The 23,292-nt window shown below is 36.8% G+C and overlaps 1 protein-coding gene across 5 annotated transcripts in view; it reads right to left on the bottom strand.

The window, feature by feature from the left end:
- EPM2A (EPM2A glucan phosphatase, laforin) overlaps window positions 1-23,292 on the bottom strand; it is a 157,103-nt gene that overhangs the window by 32,869 nt on the left and 100,942 nt on the right. For all 5 annotated transcript variants that reach the window (XM_032650945.1, XM_032650946.1, XM_032650943.1 and 2 more), the window contains one exon: window positions 14,728-14,902. In XM_032650945.1, coding sequence (XP_032506836.1) covers window positions 14,728-14,902 — 175 coding nt within the window. The remainder of the gene's footprint in view (window positions 1-14,727; window positions 14,903-23,292) is intronic.

Raw genomic sequence — 23,292 nt, 5'->3', positions numbered from 1 at the left:
GTAAAGCTGGAACTCAATCCCTGGCAGCCCAACTCAGAGCACATGCTTTTAATGACTACATTAAAATATGGTGGGAAAAAATAACAAAAACCCCATTCACACAGAATGGGACGCATGTACCTGGGATTTGCACCAAGATGACCAGATACCAGTCTAAGGCTAAAAGTCTACCTGCACCTCTACTGATTGGTGGTGAAGGGCCCTCTGAGAGCCTGCAGTCCTAGCCAGGACTGGCTCAACGCATTAGCTAGGCTGAATCCCATAAAGTGAATATGTCAGGGCTCCTCAAGATCACTCCAGGTTTGGTGATTTGCTAGGTGATCTCACAGGACTCAGCATATAGTCGTACTTGTACTGAGATTTATGACAGTAAAAGGATACAAAGGAAAATCAGCAAAAGGAAAAGGTGCATGGAAGAAGTCTAGATGAAACTAGGTGCACGCTTCCAAGAGTCCCCCAAACACACAGTGTAATTGCATAGGACGTGCTTAATTCCTCCAGCATCAAGTTGTTAAAATAAATGGGAAGTATTGTCTACCAGGGCAGCTCATTAGAGACACCACCAATGGTTTTTTTGGAGGCTGGTATGTAGGTATCCTCTGCCCAGTATGTACCAAAATTCTAGATTCCCAAAAGGAAGGCAGGTGTTAAGTATAAATATATTCTTTGCACAGTTTAGGCACAGTGAACCACAAATAGTATTTAGGGAGAGTTTTATATCAGTGTGTGGGACCGTTTACTAGCCAAATTCCCAAAGACCAGCAAGAGGGCCAACCTTGCAAGCAGGCTTTTCTAAGAATAGGCAATTTCAGACCTGCACTATTCTTTTTTCTGCACAGTGAACATGAAGCATTCAACTACCCCGTTCTGAGTTTCCCTCTATGATTTGTGAATTGACACTATAATATTCTACAGTCCTATATTTTTAGTTTCCTTATAATTTAGATTTCTTCACCTTTCTCTACTCCCACCTGCTTACTCACTCTATCCACTGAAATGTGTACTCATCATCATTAGTTACTTCTGAAAAACACCCCCTCTGAATTGCTGACATTACAGTCAGACTCTCTGGCACTCCAGAGATTCAAAGAGGGGAGAAGGCATTGTGCCTGCTGGTGGCCAAGCTATGACTCTGTAGCAATTCAGTTATCATTTCCTCCACCTCTCAGCCCCCACCCCAGCACTGCACACGACCTACCTATGAGTTGCAAAACTTTTGGGTAAGTTCCTAGATGGCAAGTAACAGTGAGCCACTGAATGAAGTTCATCATTCAATCTATACATATAACCATCAGTTATGTGCAAGGCATTGTGTTAAAAGCAGTGAATAGATGTGACACTGAATTCAGACATATATCCTACATCGAAGGAGTATATAGTCTTATAGGATGCATGATTAAATAACTTTTATATGAAATAAGAAGTGATGGATTACAAAGTGTAGGCACCGTAACTGGTAATACAACAGTGACTGAAATAGACAAAGTCTTTACTCTTATTACCAGAGAAAGGGCAGGTGGCATCAGAGAATGGGCCTAATCAATATCTGGATATGTCAACATGATGACACAATGTCATCATCATGGAAAACAGTTGACACAGGTAAAGTGCTGTTGCCAAAGGAGCCATATGAAGCCGGATGGGATAATTTCCTGATCCAGTGTGACTGACTATGTTCTATCTGCAGAATGCCATGCATAGTATTCTAAGTCTCAAAAACATCCCTGCTCTTCAAGGCTCTTTAACACTCCTTTGACAGTGTGGCAGCATGAAATTTGCCCAATCTTGTAGATAAAAATGGGTACAATTCAATATTGTACTTCTACAGGTCAAATAATCTCCTGAATCTTATGTTTATTAGTTTATTTTCAGGAAATGTTAGAAATTTTTTTCAGTGTCCTCTCATAAAACAAGGCAGGACTCACTTTAGAGAATGTTTACAATAGGTTTAGAATCAACAATAAAATTTGAAGAATGATAAATTACAATAAACAAAAGAATATGCTCCATCATTATTTTTTATTTGAGAAATTTCATCTTTCTAATTTTTTTTCCAGACATGTATGGTAATTTTTTTTAATGGAAGCTATGCTTCCTATCTAATGGACGGGATTTATTCTCATCATTAAGTTGTATTTAGGTTTTTCTTTCTGGCCTTTGCTTTTTCTCATTTACATTCTTTATTCCTTTTCTTCCATTTGCTCATGCTCCTTCTGTGCTGGCTTCTCTTAACCACTTGATCCATAATCAGAGATCTGACTTTCAATTTAAGTGGCATTTTTGTAATAATCTTTTTGGTCAGTTGGGGCCTCAAGCTACCACAAGGCAGGTTTTAATTAGAATTTTAGGAACACGAAGCAGCCTTTTGCTAAGATTTTCAAGTTCATTTTAAGGGCCAATTTCATGCTCTAATCAAAAGACTATCATTTCACTCTTAAAATAGCAGAAGATTTACAATCCCTCTTCCCAGAGTCTGCTGAACTCAGACATACAGTCACTCAGGTGATGTATCTCATGGGACTGCCCTTCAACTTTGTCCTAAACTGATAATACCAAATTCCCATCAGCTTAGTATATCATAAGACTACGTGTGTTCCTTTGACTGTCTGGAATAAAACTTTGTTTTCTTAATTTTTTAGTACACTAGCTACCTTTATGTGCACTCTATATTTGCTATTTTGATTTTCCCAAAAAAGCTATTTGAATTAGCAAGAGAGCAGCCTAAGACAAACATCTTTAAATAAGCTGAAGAAATTAGTCACTACGTTAAGCCAAAATTGCATAGTAAATACTGTCGGCAGTATGCAGTCATACTTTACTGTCTCTTTATTTTGCATTTTATTTACAGATATGCTCCGTTAAATGACTGACCTGTTCCGTACTAGCCCACAGCATTTTTAAAATTTATGGGCTTCTTATTTTTACTGAAGATCTGTTAGTTTGGATTCACCATTTACAATACAATAGATGGCTTTTGCTCCTAAACTCATTATTTCTCCTTCTCATTACAATTACTAGAACTCTGAGATAGTTTCAGTCAGAGAGTTAGTTCTTCCTTACTTTTACTTCTAAGCCTAGAAGAGGACTTTCCTATTCTTTTTCATTTAAAATAACTTTTTCTGTAATGGCATAGTTCCCTGAATTCCAGATGAAAGTTATGTTGTTTTCACTAAAATTCATTTCATAATTAAGCAATAAAAAATCTACTCTGGGATGACACATGCCTTATAAGGCTATTTCAAAAACCCATATATGTAGAAAAATCTACTTTGCCTTTTATAAGTTAATGTAGTGAAAAGCCATAATGGTTTTCGAAATTCAAAATCTAAAAGTGGCTTTGATTTTTAATTAAATTAATGTCAACTCTTAATCTTCCCAGTACATTAGGGGCCTTCATATAATTTTTTAATCTCCATTTTCAAGTCGTGTTTAGAAATATTTGTTTCTAGGCTTAGATACTTTTCCCTACGCAAATTCTAGGAAGATTTTTCAGACTGTTGCAGGGGAGGAATAAATTCTTTTTCTAATACCCTTCTAGGTTCTCTGACTGGAGCTCTATAAGTCAGACTCACAAAAGACAGATTAACATGAGAAAAGCATACAAATTTATTTATATTAATATATACTTATTTAATATAAAATTTACAAGACACAGGAGCCTTCACAGGGACACAAAGACCTGAAGAAGTGGTTAAACCTGAGCATTTTTATACTAGGTTTGATGAAGAGTGGAGAGTAGTGGGAAAATGTAATAGAACAAAAGGATGTGAGCTAAGGGTGGTGAACTGGGGGAAACTAGCAAGGTATGTGCATTTGGATTCCTCTCAGTCTTCAGAGACAAGGACGCTCCTTTCCTCCAGGTGTAGGGGTATAGGGAGGGCACTATTCACACAAAGGTCTTGATACCTGCTTTAGGAGAAGCTCAGATACATGCTGTTTCTCAAATTCCTTCAGCTTAAAATATTTGATATCCTAAGGTGCCATATTTGGAGTAGCGTATACTAAACCCCATCACTGTGAAACTGGACATATGCGAAGATTATATAACATGAAGTGTAACCAACCAGGACGTTATGGGCCTTCCCGGGACAGGCCACCCCCACTCCCACACTCTGCTTTAGCTCCTCTCTGAAGTACTGAGATAACAGTATCAGATGCACATTTCCCGGGTAGTTTTACAGATGCTAAAGCCCCACCAAGTGGAAGAAATTAACACATCCCCTCTGCAGTATGGCGGGAACCAGGAAATATTTGCAACGACTTATCTGGCCTTTTACTTTACCTCACCATCAACCAATCAGAGGATTGTGTGGGGAGCTGATCATACCCTGGGACTTCCTTCCCTTGCCTGGCCTTTAAAAATGCTTTGCTAAAACCCATCTGGTAGTTCGGGCTTTTTGAGTACTAGCTATCCCGGACTCCTTATAGGACACCCTGCAGTAAATGCTGCACTTTCTTTCACCACAACCCGCTATCAGTAGATTGGCTTTACTGCATGTGGGCAAGTGGACCCAAGTTTGATTTGGCAACAATAGGCCTTAACTCACTCAGAGTCCCTTAGGAAATGTGATGGAATATCAGTCAATTGCCTTGCAAACTAAATAGTTTAACACAGGTAATTTCTTAGAAGTTATTACATCTGGGTCCAAAACATACTATAAAGTTTTTAAGTATATGTCAATCCAAAACATTATAATGCCCACCACACAGATTTGTGTGTACTGTCTAAAATTATTACCCAACCAGGACCACCACATGCAGCAAGGCAGGCTTTGTACTGCACAGAGTGAGTGGTAGCAGGGTGGGTGGAGAGGGGATTCACGTAAACTACTATGTGAGTCATAGATTCTGGAGTTGTGCACAGAAGAGGTCCTGGACCCAAGCCTCTATGAAAACTTATTTTGAATAGTGATAAAAATCTAAAGCCCAATTTTAAGACAGTGCTGTACTTTACCCGGAAGGCTTTTTCTGCACTTCAACAGAATAATTATTTAAAAGATTTTATTAGGGTGAGAAAATAAGAATGTGAGGTAAATAACACTTTTATTAATTTCCTTACTTCATAAAATGTTAAGCATCATGGTCTCTCCCTTTATTAAAAAAGTCTGTTCCTGAGAATTAAATATTAACTAAGTTTTTGTAAGCAAAGTCACATTTTACATGTGGAGAGATTTCAGCAGGAATTCAAGACCTTGATTCACTCAAAGCCACTTAAAGAAAATAGGGTGAAAAATCTCAGAAAAGAACTAAATTAATGGATTAAGGTTTTCACAGTAATACATATTTGTTTTCTCTCTACTGTGGGACTATTAGCTTCTGAAGGAGAGACACTAGGTCGTGTTTAACTTTGTACCCCCAGTATCTGGCATCTGGCAAAAAGTAGGCACTCGAAAAATAGTTGAATAAATGAATGGAGACAGACCAAAGTCAGTTGATTATCACATTAAGAACAGAAAGTACTAAATGTTTTAAATATTTGTTTAGACATGGACTTCAATTCCATATTTTGGTCAGTGAATAAAGTATCAAGACAAAAATGAAGGAATGGAAGAAGGACGTTAAGACAAGCAAAAAGGGGACAGGAAAAGACAGAGGGTAAAGGACCAACAGGGAAACAGGTACAGTGTAAGAGACAGTGGGGAATAAAAGGGGAGTGGGGGTAGGAGAGGAGTAGACTGGAAATACAGAAAACGGTAGAGAAATAGGAAAGGTGGCAAAGAATAAGGGCAAAACCTAATAGACAAAGGTGCATTTGTACCAAAAAATTTATAACTGCCCTCCTGCAATCTGCAGCTCACCAGTGCCATGAATTTCAGAGTCTAAACTTCTCATCACTCATCTTTGAAATGTGAGTTAGCTGGTTAATTACTGTTCACAGTTTTGGGGTTGTTTCCCTGTAATTAATTTTTCTTAGTCATAGTGGCAGAGGCCAAAACAAAAACATTCCTATTATTAATTCAGGTCAGGGAGCGATCCTTTCCCATCAGCTCTATCCTGATACTGTCTACCATCTAAAGCAAGAGAATCCTTTCACAAAGGGAAGAACACTTTTGTGATATAAACAAATACCACATCATTTCATTATTATTTAAGTTGAAAATTGTTAACAGTACCTAACACAGTACTGGGCACATGCTATACAATCAAAATGATACTTCTAAATTCAGCTTTTGAGGTTGTTGGGTTTTTTTTAAGTAGAGAATGTTAGTCTCATGAAAAGGGCATTCTGAAAGTTGGTGTTCTGATGTTCAAATCTATTTCTATAATCGATTACTTACACGTATTTTCCACTTCTGTGATACCATTTTTATCATCCTTTTTATTCCATCTTGACTTAATTAACAATATATTATTTGAATATCCTGAATTAAAGGGCAGCTCTCAAAACCCCAGCAACTGTAAATAGCTATGATGATGGCTGCAGATCCTTGATCAATGCATTGCTGACCCCTCTCAGAATGGTTCTTTCACTTTCACTGCATCCCTGAGCTTTTTTTGTTGTTGTTTTTAAACATCTGAAGTAATAAAAACTCACTGTCATGGCTAAAAGCAATGAGACACAGAAGAGGCCCTATTTTCAAACCTCTGGTAACGTCAGAAACAACAGATTTATCAAGGTGAACTTTAAAGGGACAGAGCAACGGAAAGAAATGGGACTAAGAAAATAATCCATGGTTCCCCCTGTTATCACAGAATAGCTAAGTGACAAGTGGCCAAGTCTATGTTCCTTCATTCTTCCCACTTTCTTCTCCATCTCCCTCCTTTTTTCTTTCTAATTTTTCTAGGATATGATGAAGAAGCAACTACAAACATATAAGTAGCTGTATAGATATAGATATATTTCACTTTGCACAACAAAAGGGGTCCTTAAAAAGTTGTATAAACCTGTTATTTTGTAACAAATTGATCATGCTTCTCTTTATCATTTTTGAGATGCTTAATTTTCATTCCTGATTAATCATTAATTTTGGCTTTAGGTTTGTTTCTCTTCCCTCCTAAAACTAGACTGAAAAATAAAAGTCTGGAAACAAACTCTTAGATCCTTGGGAAGGTCACGATTTATGTAAATTCTCTGGTAACTTCCTGTTTAATGCAAAAATGTCTCTTTGAGATTTGGGATTTTATATATCGTTTCCATAGAACTTAGCATGAGGAGTCACACCAACTATAACTAAGCTGGAGTAGCAGCAGAAAAACAATGTGATGTAGTTTATACTGGAAGATCCTCTCATAAAATGTCTTCCTCTACCATTAATAAGCCTAGTCATAATGGGGCAGGGGGGTAAACATGTCTGAGGAGAGGGCGTAGCAATGGAAATGCCAGTGATTAAATTAAGAAGATTAATAATAATTGCAAAACAGCCCAAACGAATGAATCTTTTGGAAGAAAGGGGTGTTGGGACAGGATCTGCAATCTAGGAAAAGGGAAAATGAGACAAGCAATTAATACTACAACTTAAGATTATATGGTGAGGAAGGATAATGAGGTAAGTTGATTGCCTGAATAAATAGCAACTTCCAAAAAATGGCATAAAGGTGCTGGGGGAGAGAAAACGTTTTGGGGAGAGAAAACGTTTTTAGGTACTTCTTATAATTAATTCAATTTATTTTGACTTATACAGACTATCTAAACTTTAAACGTTGATTCGTGAAAATAAGCAGGAGTTTTTTGTCCTTTATTTGTGTTCAGATGTGTATTTGGATCAGAAGTTGATGGCAGAACGCGATGGTAGAAGAAAACAGAGCCCCCATTTCATGAGGAGGAAACAGAGGCACGTGGAGGAGAGTCTGAGAATGGGGTCAGCTGTCGTGACCTCAGAGCAGGACCTTGTAGAGTTGATTCCCATTTTGCTTCTCTACAACAGGAGGGATACTGTGTAGGATGCCTTTTCTCTCATAGTCAGAAGTACCTCAGGGTTATAAAGCATTATTAAGGTTTTACTTGCCCAAAATCCTCAGACAACACCTAAAATCTACCCCCTGCTTTCATTAGCCTGAATCTGAGTTGTGCCCCACCCAGCACTCTGTCAAACACATCACGTGGCTGCGGGTAGAAAACAATCCTTTCCTTATAAAATGGAGAGCCTGCAAAGTAGGTGTTACCAGTGTGTGTGTGTGTGTGTGTGTGTGTGTGTGTGTGTGTGTGTTGCTACACCCAGTACTTTTTTTCAGAGTATTTACCAACTACGTGGTGAAACACTTAGCATTTACATATGCTAATCAATTAAATTATTGATTCATTTATCAAGGACGATAAGTCTACAAGGCATTCAAAGAAAAAAATTAACTTTGAGAAAGAAGGTTGAGAAAGGCAATTCACAATGTATCAAAGCATGAAAATAAAGATCTTCCTCTTCAAAAAACGTCCGTAAACGTACAAGTCATTATAGGACCTTTACGATATAGAAATAGTCAACAGGAAAACTGATTATCTTATTTAGTATGTAACATATGCATTTTCACTACTCTTTCTTCACTGACCCCTCCTCCATGGGTTTCATAATCTTTGCATTCTGTTCAACCAAAGATGAGACTATATTCTAAGAAACTAATCATTTTCAGTCAATTTAAATGATCACAGGGATTGGCAAAGTGATAGAAATATACCAACCCCTTGAAAACAAGAAAGGAGCATTCCCCAATGTGTTCACTGACTCCAATATAAATAGATCCATTGTTCTTCCAGAAGTGGACCTTCCATAATGGCCAGCATAATAAATTTAATTCTAGCTCTGAAAAATATGTCATATAATTCCCAATCTACAAAGCCTCCATTTTAGCATATTACTTAGACTTCTTTCTGATCTGGCTAGAGTCACACAGAAAACTGTCAAAAATATTCTGTCTTCTGTACTCATTTAAAAGAAGAGAATAACGTCTTTGTTTGTCATAGTCACTGTAATATAGGAATTGGGAGAGTCTTGTAAAAATAAAAATTCATGAGTCAGTACATTCACATTCCATTAGTTACCCAGTCTATATATCTCATTCAAACCTAAAATTCTTCTCTCTTCTCACTCTCATCTGATGACCTTGCTTCCTATTTCATGGAGAAAAGAGAAGAAATCAGAAAAACGCAGACGTAGAGAATGGACTTGAGGACACAGGGAGGGGGAAGGGTAAGCTGGGACGAAGGGATAGAGTGGTATGGACATATATACACTACCAAATGTAAAATCGATAGCTAGTGGGAAGCAGCCAAGTAGCACAGGGAGATCAGCTTGGTGTTTTGTGACCACCTAGAGGGGTGGGATAGGGAGGGTGGGAGGGAGACGCAAGAGGGAGGAGATATGGGGATATATGTATATGTATGGCTGATTCACTTTGTTATAAAGCAGAAACTAACACACCATTGTAGAGCAATTATACTCCAATAAAGACGGTAAAGAAAAAAAAATGAGAGAAGAAATCAGAAATTGAACTTCCACATGCCCTCACTACTTCACTGACATACCTGCACCCATGTCAATTCTCCGCTTCCTCAAGGACCATGGATGAACTCTTTGTTCTCCTGCATTCAGATCACTCTTGTTTACAAAAAGATTTTGCCCCTATGACTCTCCCCTTTCTCCTCTTAATCATTAATTTTTCTCCACTCTATGACATCATTGTCATTAACATCCAAACATTCTTTAACAGCACCCACCTTATAAATTACCTTCCCCTATCCTAAATTTCCTTGTTTCTCTGCTCTCTTTTGTAGTAAAAATTCATATTTTTATAGTAAAATTGCCAAGTTTTCCCCACATAATGACTTAGGAATCCAAATTGCTTAACTTACATGATAAAATATTCCCTTTTTCTTACTACCATTCCTATAGACACAATCTGAGATCTGACCACCAAGTTCTCTCCTTTAATCAAGCTTCTCTCTCATTGGCCTGACAGAGACATTTCAATCATAATTTCAATAACAATGCTGTTGATAATATAAAGGCAGCAAAGAATCCAGCTGCTTCCTTTATTATTGTACTGAACCCACAACAGCACTATCAGCAAAAACTGACTTCTCCATAAACTTTAGCAAATATGTTTTAAATAACTTCTAAGAAACAAGAATTAAGGGGTATGTTTACAATTAGTTCATATTACCATTAGGACGCTAATATCTATCACTAATTTTTAAAATGATACTGAAAATAAATCATCCCAATGTAACTATACATAATATAAAATATATAATCTATTTTAATATATTTAAATGTTTTATATAAAAATATGTATTTTAGGGCTTCCGTGGTGGCGCAGTGGTTGAGAGTACGCCTGCCGATGCAGGGGACACGGGTTCGTGCCCCAGTCCGGGAAGATCCCACATGCCGCGGAGCGGCTGGGCCCGTGAGCCATGGCCGCTGAGCCTGCGCGTCCGGAGCGGAGCCTGTGCTCCGCAATGGGAGAGGCCGCAACAGTGAGAGGCCCGAGTACCGCAAAAAAAAAAAAAAAAAAAAAATGTATTTTAATCATATGAAAAAGGGGACATCCATCAATTAAGTTGACCTCATAAAATATGAACAGCATTATCTATTTAGGGAAAAGGAACTCTTCAAGGAAATCTCACACACTCAGTTAATACTCAATAAAAATCATTGCCCGATCAGAAGAACTCAGTAAGAAGGAAGATTATACTGTTTTCCTTTCCTAGTAGGATGAACAATTATAATCTTGGTTTTACTGTTTAGAAAAATCTCAAATCATTCAATCAGATGCAAATAACAACTGAAATTAGATTCGTCCTTTGGCCAGTAATTTCTTGATTGTGAACTACAGAAGCAGGACAATGTAATTAGGTCCTGCTGCACACAGAATTTTGTGATTTTTCTGTATTTAGTCCAAAAGAGATCTCCTGTCAAATTTTGATTATGAATATAAGCAATGTAAAATATCATTTTATAATAAGTATTTACATACTTATTAGGGATTAATTGTAAAATGACTATAACGTATGTGTATTTCCAAGTATTTCTGTAGTGTTGGACTGAATGTATGTCCTGGGCTACAAAAATGAAGGAAAGTGCCACCTAGAGGCAGCACTGGATTGCAGGCATTTGATGGCTGAATCTGAAACCAAAGAAGCTGATACCGAGTATAGTCACTGTTAAGTCAATATAATATATTGGCAAAATGTTGAATAAGGCTTAGCTTTTTAAATTAACTTTAATCCTTGATTATTTCCAGAACTGACTTCAGTATTCATCTAGTTTAACCAACTCACTTTGCAAATCAGGAAACTAAAATTCAGAACTGTTACAGGATTGTCCCAAGGTTGCCCTGTAGTAAATGAGAGAGCTGGGCTGGCACCAAGTTCCTCACTCTTTCTCGAAAGTAATTAATTCCATTCATTTGGAAAATGTGCTAGACAAAACAGTTTGTACCCTGGTCTGGGAAGATCCCACGTGCCGCGGAGCAACTAAGCCCGTGAGCCACAACTACTGAGCCTGCGCGTCTGGAGCCTGTGCTCCGCAACGGAAGAGGCCACGACAGTGAGAGGCCCGCGCACCGCGATCAAGAGTGGCCCCCGCTCACCGCAACTGGAGAAAGCCCTCGCACAGCAACGAAGACCCAACACAGCCAAATATAAATAAATTAATTAATTGGGGGAAAAAAAACTAAATAGTAGTGATGGATGATTAAGTAAGTTGAGAAAATCTGTTAGAAAGGAGAGAAAAAAAAACCCAAAGATATGCAACATATAAAATACTCAGACCAAGTTTCCAATATCTAAGTAATAGGAGGTCCAGAAAGGGAAATAAATCATCAAAGAAATAATTCGAGTAATTTACCTTTAAACATTTGAAATTGCAGAATTTGCAGAATTTACAGAATTAAAAAATCTACTCACTGAGAGGTTAGCAAAATGCATAAAAAGTAACCACATCAAGACATTCCATTATGAAATTTCATAATATTGAAAATGAAGATTCTGACAGCTTCTCCAGAGTGGGGGGAGGGAAACTCAGCTCAAACATAAAGGGTTAGGAGCCATAAAGGCTTCAACTACTCAGCAGCAAACCAGAAAGCTATACATTCTTCAAAGAAGACTTAGACATGTGTGAACAGTTAGGGGGTGTTAAACGGAATTTACACAGGCATACAAATAAACATGTGGCATACCAATCTCATCAGAATGATGGCATAACTATGTTGGGAGGATTGAACAACAGAAGGATGTCACTGAGGTTTGTGGGGGAAGGGGAAGAAAAAAGAGCTACATTTTCATTTTTCAGGTGTGAAATCAATAAATAATACCAAAAACTAAAATCAAGAAGCAGTAATATAATCATATTATTTATCATTTAACTGAAAGTAATTAGCAGATAATCAGCTTAAAGATGTGAAAGTGGTTGCCTGTGGACAGCCCAAACGAGAGGAGGTGCAGAGGCGGGGGAGAGGCAGACTTCTCTTCCTAAGAAAGCTTGTAGATCTACTAGATTCATCAAACATGCACACGTACACCTTGAGTATGAAAGACTCATTTATATTTGCTAAATTAAATCTAAGTTCTATAACCCTTGGAAATGTAAAAGTAATGAAAAACAGGAGTTAATGGGTGGAAGTAGATGTGGAGGAAGATATAGGGGCAGTAACTCTCTTATCTTACACAGTAGGAAATCAAGGGGCACTGTCAAAAACGTACGAGTCAAGAAATAGAATTTTTATGAAGCTAAATAACAAAAGAATTTTTTTCATGAGCTTGGTAGTGGGGAGAGAAGATAAGTGAGCTAAATTTCTCTCATGTCATAGAGGGGAATCAAAAGCTATTTTTAAATTGACATATTAACAAATAAAGTATATGCATATTATTTAAGACTTGGATTTAAGCTCCAGAAAAACTAACCATAAAATGGTTAAAAAAAATCACTTCTGGTGAGTGGGAATGAAGGAAAGTATATTGAACCTTACTTTTCATTTAGCAGCCTCTTTGGTGTTTGAATTTGTATTTTGGCACATATTGTTGGTGTAATAATTAAATAGACAAATAAAACTATTAATAAATACTGGGTGGGTCAAAAGCTTCCTTCGTTTTTTTCCGTAAGATGGCCCTAGTAGTGTTTAGTTGTCTTTAACTTCATTCGAAAAAATTTTGTTAGATTCTACATAACAGCTGTCATATCAGCATGAATTTTTAAGAAAGACATCAAAATTGGTGAATTTTTGTGTAGCCATTTTAATATTGAAGATGGAAGAAAAAAGCAATATTTTCAGCATATTATGCTTTATTATTTCAAGAAAGGGAAAAACGCAACTGAAATGCACAAAAAGATTTGTGCAGTGTATGGAGAAAGTGCTGTGACTGACTGAATGTGTCAAAAGTAGTTTGCGAAGTTTCGTGCTGGAGATTTCTCACTGGACAATGTTCCACGGTCGGGTAGACCAGCTGAAGTTGATAGCGATCAAATTGAAACAATAATTGAGAACAATCAACGCTATACCACGTGGCAGATAGCCAACATACTCAAAATATCCAAATCAAGCGTTGAAAATCATTTGCACCAGCTTGGTTATGGGAATAGCTTTGATGTTTGGGTTCCACATATTAAAGTTAAGCAAAAATACCTTCTTGACCATATTTCCTCATGCAATTCTGTACTGAAATATAATGAAAACATTCCGTTTTTAAAACAAATTGTGATGGGCGATGAAAAGTGGATACTGTACACGAATGTGGAACGGAAGAGATTGTGGGGCAAGCGAAATGAACCACCATCAACTACACTAAAGGCCGGTCTTCATCCAAAGTAGGTGATGTTGTATATATGGTGGGATTGGAAGGGAGTCCTCTATTATGAGCTCCTTCCAGAAAACCAAACGATTAATTCCAACAAGTACTGCTCCCAATTAGACCAACTGAAAGCGGCGCTTGACGAAAAGTGTCCAGAATTAGTTAACAGAAAATGCGTAATCTTCCATCAGGATAATGCAAGACCGCGTGTTTCTTTGATGACCAGGCAAAAACTGTTACAGCTTGGCTGGGAAGTTCTGATTCATCCGCCATATTCACCAGACATTGCACCTTTGGATTTCCATTTAGTTTGGTCTTTACAAAATTCTCTTAATGGAAAAAATTTCAATTCCCTGGAAGACTGTAAAAGGCACCTGGAACAGTTCTTTGCTCAAAAAGATAAAAAGTTTTGGGAAGATGGAATTATGAAGTTGCCTGAAAAATGGCAGAAGGTAGTGGAACAAAAGGGTGAATACGTTGTTCAATAAAGTTCTTGGTGAAAATGAAAAATGTTTCTTTTATTTTTACTTAAAAAACCGAAGGCACTTTTTAGCCCTCCCAGTAATAGAGCAGATGATCACATCCTATCTAGTTTTATGTCTAGATTTTCACATATGTTTATTTGGATAATATTTTATAAAGAGACAGCAATTTTTGTTTCACAGCTGGTCTGTAGCATAAAAGATACAAATGCTGATTTATGATATTTTAGTCTGGTTTTTATTTTTAATCCACTATGTAAGTACAAAGATTGGTAAAGTACTGTCTGGTCAAAATATGTTGATGCCAGGGTGTATACTTAATAAAAGAATTCTATAAAAAGGATCCTTCACATCTAGAACCAGAAAATCTCACACAGTAATTCACTGTAATTTACCTCCTCAAAGCACTGCAGGCCTATATAACCCTCCAAAGGGAGATACTGCAGTTTTACACACAGTGAATACTTCCATTGTCCTAATGCTACCCTTGTCCTACTTCTATGCTTATAAACATGGCACTATTTTTACCTTGAATAATGCATGGCTTGGTGGCCTGCAATATTAAAATAGAAGTCTGTTGTGTGCTTCATCTCATTGGTGTGCCCAGTGGCCTCAATCCAGTGTCCTATTGGCAGACAATAAACACCATCCACCAAGTTGTTTTCATTATAAATACAGCAACGGTCGTGGTGAGGCCCATTGCCTAGAACAAGAAGAAATGACAAACAAAGCAATTACATCAATGTTTTGCTTAAACAGCCACAGAGTTGCTGATGCAAAATTAACAGTAAGATGAAAATAAATACAAAGCTGCATAATCTACAGATTTCCGTATAAACAAAAATAGACTAGAGTAACAGGGAACACAGTAACAATTTGTAGAGTTACTTATGAATTTCATAGAGTCCTATGCTCCCTTTGAATACATGAGTATTTCCAAAAGCATATTAACTCAGAATTTCTTGGGACCTTTCAGAGCCTTAAGAGCCTGTTGTGAGTCATTTTGTAGCCTGATAAGCTGCTGAAACGGGTTTTTAAAGCCATTAATGTCCCTGCGCTGCATACTTTTATCTTCCTGGTATGCAAATTTATGACTAAAATCAGTAATAAAGTGTTTCAGTATCAGCTTAAGCAATCAATTTTAAAAAACACATTAATAAAACAAATACCACATCCAATCCAGTTTGCATGTAAATCAGTGGTTAGTATTATTTTCAAATGGGAAAACTAAGTATCACAGAGATTAACTAGCTTGTCCAGAACTAATAAGTGCAGAGCTATCAGTAAACTGATACCCCTAGACCCCAACTTTCAGGCACCTGACACCTTCATGCTGTTTTCCGCCTACTTCACAAGCACCAAGACACACATCCTCTTTCCAGTGAGTGGAGCAAAAGAGGCAGAGACAGAACATGTCTCTGAAAACACTACTTGCCGATATCACAATTCTCCCCAGTATCAACTACACTAGTAAACAGACCTTTTATTTCTATGAAAATTGTAATTTGTACATTATTTTTATTAGCCCTTATGTGACCTCCCCATTTCAAATAATTCTTTTCCTTAAATTACCTAATTTCCATATATTGTCATTTATAAGAAAAACATGTAAGCAAAATAAAACGGGAAAAGTCACATTTATTATGAATATGAAAATTCGACTCATTTGTTCCTTGCTCTATCTTACAAAACATTTTACCTAAGGTTATTTGGCATAAAATCTCTTTTAAAAAATCCTTAAGTCATTGGGCATTTCTTTAGAATGTAACTCCCTTCCATCAGATAGAAGGTACAGGATGGCTCCTTTAATACATCATCATTGATCTTCCCAGCTCAGACTCCTCTTTTTCTCTTGATGGCTACAAGGCACTACACCTTGTAACTGCCCTATTAACCTTGATATTTAATAGATGAAAATCAAACTATACTAGCAATTTCACTTCTAGAAGTATATCCAACAGAAATATAAGATTAAAGAAAGATACATAGATGCATACGTGTGTGTGGCAATACTATTTTAATAGCAATACTGTAAACTATGTAAGTTCATCTATACATTTTTCCACAAATATTTGTTGAATGTTCACTATATGACAGGCATTATACTAAGTCATGTTAAAGATTTAGGTATTTCCCATAAGAGCAATGAAACATTAAAATATTTTTAAGCAGACAGGTGACATGACCACATTTTTATTTTGAAAATATCTCTCTGGTTATAGAGTAAAATATTAATTCAAGCACAATGAGATTAGAAATAGAAAGTCCATTTAGAAAAATACTGCATTAACCCAGGAAAGAGATGGTAAAAGCTTGGATATAGAAATGGAAAGGAGTGGGAAGATTCAGCAGGGAAAAGCCACAGGACTTGGTGATTAATTTGATATGGGAGGTGAAGAAAAAAGGGAACCAATAATGACTCCTAGGATTCTGGCAAATACGACTCAATATATAGTGGTACCAGTCACTGAGATGTGAAATCTGGAGGAGTTGCAAGAAAAGATCATCCATCTGGTTTTGGCATTTGGGGCTTGAAGTGCTATTTAGATACAAAAGGAGATGTCAAGTAGAGAGTTAGAGTTATTGATTTGACACTCAGACCAGAGATCTAAACTAGAAAAATAAGTTTATGAGTCATCTAAGTATAGATGGTAACTGAGACAAGGATATAGGTGAGTCACAAAGAAAAACAATACTTTATACATTCTTTTATTTTTAATTTTTATTTATTCATTTATTTTTGGCTGTGTTGGGTCTTCATTGCTGCGCAAGGGCTTTTCTCTAGTTGCGGCAAGCGGGGACTACTCTTCGTTGCGGTGCGTGGGCTTCTCACTGAGGTGGCTTCTCTTGTTGCGGATCACGGGCTCTAGGCGTGTGGGCTTCAGTAGTTTTGGCTCACAGGCTCTACAGCGCAGGCTCAGTAGTTGTGGTGCACGGGCTTAGTTGCTCCGTGTCATGTGGGATCTTCCCGGACCAGGGCTTAAACTCATGTCCCCTGCATTGGTAGGCAGATTCTTAACCTCTCCGCCACTAGGGAAGCCTCGAAAAACAATATTGATTGAGAAGAAAAGCCTTCTAGAACCAAGTTTAAAAGGATCTCAACATTTAAAAGCTGGACAGAGGGATGAGCTTACAAAGGAGGCACAGAAAGAGAAGCTGGAGAGGAAAACTAGAAGTGAGTAAATGAGGTGGGGGAGCATGATTGAAACTGTAAACGTAGACTAAAAACTTGATGGATGCATGTCTGACTGTTAACAGTAGTTACATCTGAAGAATGTAACTGGGATGGAAGGACTACTTTCAACTATTTTGAATCCATTGGATTTGCTACAAAGGGAAGTTATTACTTTTTAGTAATAAAAGAATAATATCTATGGCTCCTACTGTTCAGTATAAGAGGCTTACAACAATTTAAATGTTGTAACTTAAATAAATTTAATTATCAAGGAGCTCAAATATACATAAATTACACTGTTCAAGCAAAAGTATGTATGTAACATTGACTTCCTAAGAATTCTTCATTCCTAGAATTAGTTTTCTGAATTATTCATTTTTACACATACATGTTTTAGGAGAAGAAACAAGACACATCTCTCTCAGCCAGGGAGGTATCAGTGCAGGTGTAGGGGAGAGCAGGAACTCCCACCCCATTCAGTAGTAATAAGGAGTCCAATTCCTTCAGCTCTCAATGCAGACTGGGTGAGGAACCTGGGTAATGAGGTGATACCCCCACTCTCCTGCTGGAGCAGCATCAGAGGAACCCAGTTAAACCAAAAGGGGTTTGATAAGATGTACAGTCTCATTATATAATACTCAGAATGTCGAGGTTTCAATACAAAGTCACTCATTATATCAAGAATCACAATGATCTCAAACTGAATGAAAAAAGAAAAGCTCAAAAGATGCTAACATCAAGATGACAGAGATGTTAGAACTATCTGACAAAGATTTGAAGCTTCAACAACCCACTGAACACATTTGAAACAAATGAAAAATCATAAAGTCTCAGCAAAGAAATAGAAGATGGAAATAAGAACTAAATGGAATTTTAGAACTGAAAAATATCAGTATTAACAATTGAAATAATAACTTCAGGGGAGAGCAGAATGGAGGGGACAAAGGAAAGAATTAGCAAGCTGCAAGATAGAAAAACAGAAATTACCCAATCTAAGCAACAGAGAGAAAACAGATTTAAAAAAAAAAAAAAAGAACAGAGACTTAGGGACCTGTGAGACTATAACAAAAGATGTAACATTCCAGTAATTGGAGTCCTAAAAAGAGATGAGAAAGAGGGTATGGTGGAAAAATATTTGAGAAAAATAATGTCTCAAAACTTTCCAAATTTGCCAATAAGCATAAATCTACAGGTTCAGGAAGTTGCACAAACTCCAAACAGGGTAAACAAAAAGAAATCCATGCCACAACACATCATAATTAACTTTCTGAAAACTAAACACAAAGAAAAATCTTGAAAGTAGCCAGAGAAAAATAACAATTTAGGAAAACAACCATTCTAATGTCAGTAGGCTTCTCAAAAAAAATGGCTAAACAGAAGATCTCTATAAACAGAAAGGAAATTGTTGAACATCAGGAAAGAAGAACACGGTAAGAAAATATGGGTAAATACAATAGACTTTCTTTCTCCTCGTGAGTTTCTAATAAAAATTACAATGCTCTCTGATGTGGCCCTACATGGATGTAGCGGAAATATTTAAGGCAGTTATATGGAGAAAGGCAAAGAAATAAAGAGGGAAATAAGATTCCTCCAATTCATTTAAACTGTCAAAATGATGAAACCAGTTAACTATGACAAGTTATGTTTGTATAATGTAGGTAAATCAAAATGGAATTCTAAAAAATGTTTAAGTATGAACCATATTGCCATAAGAAGGCAGAGAAAGGAAACAGAGAGAGAAAAAAAAAACCTCAGAAACAAAAAATAAAATAGCAAACTTAAGTCCTAACATACCAATAATGTCGTTAAATGTAAACTGTCTAAATAAATACACATTAAAATACAGAGATTGTCAGAATAGATTTTTTTTTAGTGAACCAGCTATTTGCTGCCCAGAAGAAACTCACTTCAAATTATACAGGTAAGTGGAAAGTAAAAGTATAGAAAAAAATGCACCATGCAAACATGAATTAAAAGAAAGCAGAAATGGTTATATTATTATCATGTAAAGTAGAACCTCAGAGCAAAGAAAATCAGAGATAGGGAGGGAAACTATATGGTGCCAAAAGTATCAGTCCAACATGGATGGACCTTGAAGGCATTATGCTAAGTGAAATAAATAAGACAGAGAAAGACAAGTACTATATGATCTCACTTAAATGTGGAATCTACAAAACAAAACACAGCAAAAGTGTTAAGATGTCTTTAGTGACTGAATGATTTAACAAATTGTGGTACATCGGATACCATAATTTAGCCAAAAAAAGGAATGGCCTATTGATAATGCAATAACCTAGGTGAATCTCCAAAAACTTATGCTGAGTGAAAAAAATGCCAATTCCACATACTGTATAATGCCATTTATATAACATTCTTGAAATAAAAAAATATATATATATAGAGATGGAGAACAGTTTAGTGGTTGCCCGGGGTTAGAGGTTGGGGAAGGAAGAAAGTAGGTGAGGCTAGAAAACAGGAACATGGGAGATCCCTGTGGTGATGAAAATGTTACCATTGAGGGAACTGGTAAAAGATACACAGGATCTTTCTGTATTATTTCTTACAATTGCATGTGAATATACAATCACTTCAAAATAAAAAGTTTAATTAAAAAATAAATAAATCTTGGTTTGTCTGTTTTTTCCAAATAGACTGGAGAATTTTTAAGTTTCCAACTCACTTTCTTTTCCATAGGACTGGCATAAGAGTACAATGTATAACACATTGTTTACTACCACAGTAATCATTTACGCCTAGAAGTTCAGTTGACTTTTACAGGTCTCTTCTACCTCATAAAGGAGTCAGCCGCCTGTGCTGTAACGAGGTTAAAGGAGTAACTTTGTGGCTTCTTTGGAGGGGGGATGGGGGTGGGGAGGGAGCTTGTAGGAGGTGAATTATCTGTTCCATTAGAGCCGCCCATTGCCAGTCATTCATTAGCATTAATTTAAAATAAATAAACATACAAACAACTCACTAAGGCAGGATAAACTAACATGTGTTATTGGCAGAAAAGTAGAAAACAGTTGGTTTAATTAACAATAAACACCTATTTCCTTAGAGCAGATTTGGCCATAATATTATTTGTTCACTGAAGCAAGTTAGGTAAGTTAAAATAAAGCAAATAAATGTGAAGGAGTAAGAGGCCTGCTTTCTGGCACTCCAATTAAAGACAGAGAAGTAAGAAACCTCAAAAATTTAAAAATCTGGACTAACATATTATTTTAAATATTTCTACAAGTTTGAAAGTTCAAGTTAAAAATGACTTCTTTAATAAACTCAGAAGGCTTGAAATTATATTGGACAAGCAAAATCTATTGGATAGTGTAGTCTACTTAAAATTCTAATTATTTTGCATATATTATTTTATTTGAATCTATCCTCTTTGGAGTTTAATTACCTTGCAGTTTTTATTTCCAGCACATGAACATCAGTTTTGAACCTAACACATTAATCTCTAATTTTAGCTAGTAATTTACCCAAATCAGATCTCTCTCATGCCCCATCTGTTACTTACTACTTCAGAAACTATTGGTGCATAAAGCTGTACAAATATGGTATAATCATTACCAACTCTGGTATTTTGATTTTCTGTTCCAATGGCAAAAGCAAAACAAACTAAAATGCAAAAAATCTTTTTGTTCAACCAACTGCCTCTTTGAGAGAGTGGATCCTGTTCTGCTTGAGCACTTTGGTAAATTGCAGTATGCAACGGTAGAAAATAGCTGAGTTTGGGAGTAGCAATGGGAGACAGGTAAACTGCATGATAGAATAGAGGACACAGGTGCGATCAACAAAGGAGAAGATGGGGAAAAATGGTGTGAAGATTGAGAAGGAGAAGGAAAGGTGAGATGGAGAAAGAGATGGAGAAAGAGAAGAGAGAAAGATGCAGCTGGCAAACTACATAAAGTGAGTAATCAAACACATTGGTCATGAGACCACCAGAGAGCAGGTAAAGGCAAGCATTTTAATAATTTAAAGTTGTTTTTGCCTTTCTGTAATATTCCTCTCTACTCCTCCCACCCAACCTTCAATTCAACCTACTACATTCACACACAAATTTCTTGTGTGGAGAGACAGAGAGGATAGTCCATTAATGAAAATTTATTTAAAAACTCAATTTCTTGCCTGTGTTGATGATGTATAACAGGGCAACAAGAAGCTTTATCTGCTAAGCAGAGCAGAAGCAGGAAAGCAAATGTAAATCCTTACAGGAGGATTTAAACCTTCCCTCCTACACAGGCATCTTAGACAGGGTTCCATCCTCCCTAATCTATAGGAACAGGGACTCAGATAGATATACATAGATATATAGATGTATAGATATTTAGATATATAGATGTCATAAGGAGGAAGACCACAGTTAAAATCTAACATGTAATTATACAGTCTTTACAAGCTTTCAGAATCTGTACACACACAACAAAATAAAATTTTAAGGGGCTTCCCTGGTGGTGCAGTGGTTGAGAGTCCACCTGCCGATGCAGGGGACACAGATTCGTGCCCTGGTCCGGGAAGATCCCACATGCTGCAGAGTGGCTGGGCCTGTGAGCCATGGCCGCTGAGCCTGCGCTTCCGGAGCCTGGGCTCCACAGCGGGAGAGGCCACAACAGTGAGAGGCCCGCGTACCGCAAAAAAAAAATAAATAAATAAAATTTTAAGAAAGAAAACAAGGAAAGCTAATAAGAAAATAATAAATAATACAAGATTTAGGAAGAATATTTTGATTTACAAGATTTTTATCTCATTTGATTATAGGAACGCAAAACCCTTAAATGCAAAGAGTTAAGTAGACAACACTTCATGCTAATGGTAAAAAAATGAAATTTGGCTAATGAAAATTAGGAAATCAATGACTACCTGTGGGTATGAAAAAAGTTCTATACTAACTTAGGTAGGTATGTAGACAAAAGTCCAGTTTCTATATAATAATATTGCATTAAAATAATAGGAGGTGTATATAGTTGAGTGCCATGCCAAGAGTTAAAGCTAAAATAACTCCTAGGAAAAATCCAATACAAAACAATCCAACAAATTCAGGAAAGAGCTCCAAGAGTTTTCAAAAAATCTAGAAACAATAAAGGCTGGAGAGGGTGTGGAGAAAAGGGAACCCTCTTACACTGCTGGTGGGAATGTAAATTGATACAGCCACTGTGGAGAACAGTATGGAGGTTCCTTAAAAACCTACAAATAGAACTACCATATTACCCAGCAATCCCACTACTGGGCATATACCCTGAGAAAACCAAAATTCAAAGAGTCATGCACCAAAATGTTCAATGCAGCTCTATTTACAATAGCCCAGAGATGGAAACAACCTAAGTGTCCATCATCGGATGAATGGATAAAGAAGATGTGGCACATATATACAATGGAATATTACTCAGCCATAAAAAGAAACGAAATTGAGCTATTTGTAATGAGGTGGATAGACCTAGAGTCTGTCATACAGAGTGAAGTAAGTCAGAAAGAGAGAGACAAATACCATATGCTAACACATATATATGGAATTTAAGAAAAAAAATGTCATGAAAACCTAGGGGTGAAACAGGAATAAAGACACAGACTTACTAGAGAATGGACTTGAGGCTATGGGGAGGGGGAAGGGTAAACGGTGACAAAGCGAGAGAGAGGCATGGACATATATACACTACCAAATGTAAGGTAGATAGCTAGTGGGAAGCAGCCGCACAGCACAGGGAGATCAGCTCAGTGCTTTGTGACCGCCTGGAGGGGTGGGATAGGGAGGGTGGGAGGGAGGGAGATGCAAGGGGGAAGAGATATGGGAATATATGTATATATATAACTGATTCATTTTGTTGTGAAGCTGAAACTAACATACCATTGTAAAGCAATTATACTCCAATAAAGATGTTAAAATGAAGAAAAAAATAATAATAATAAAATAATTATAATGACTA

This window comes from Phocoena sinus, chromosome 12, assembly GCF_008692025.1.
Source record: "Phocoena sinus isolate mPhoSin1 chromosome 12, mPhoSin1.pri, whole genome shotgun sequence".
NCBI classification, from domain to species: domain Eukaryota; kingdom Metazoa; phylum Chordata; class Mammalia; order Artiodactyla; family Phocoenidae; genus Phocoena; species Phocoena sinus.
This window is presented reverse-complemented; position numbering and strand designations above follow the sequence as displayed.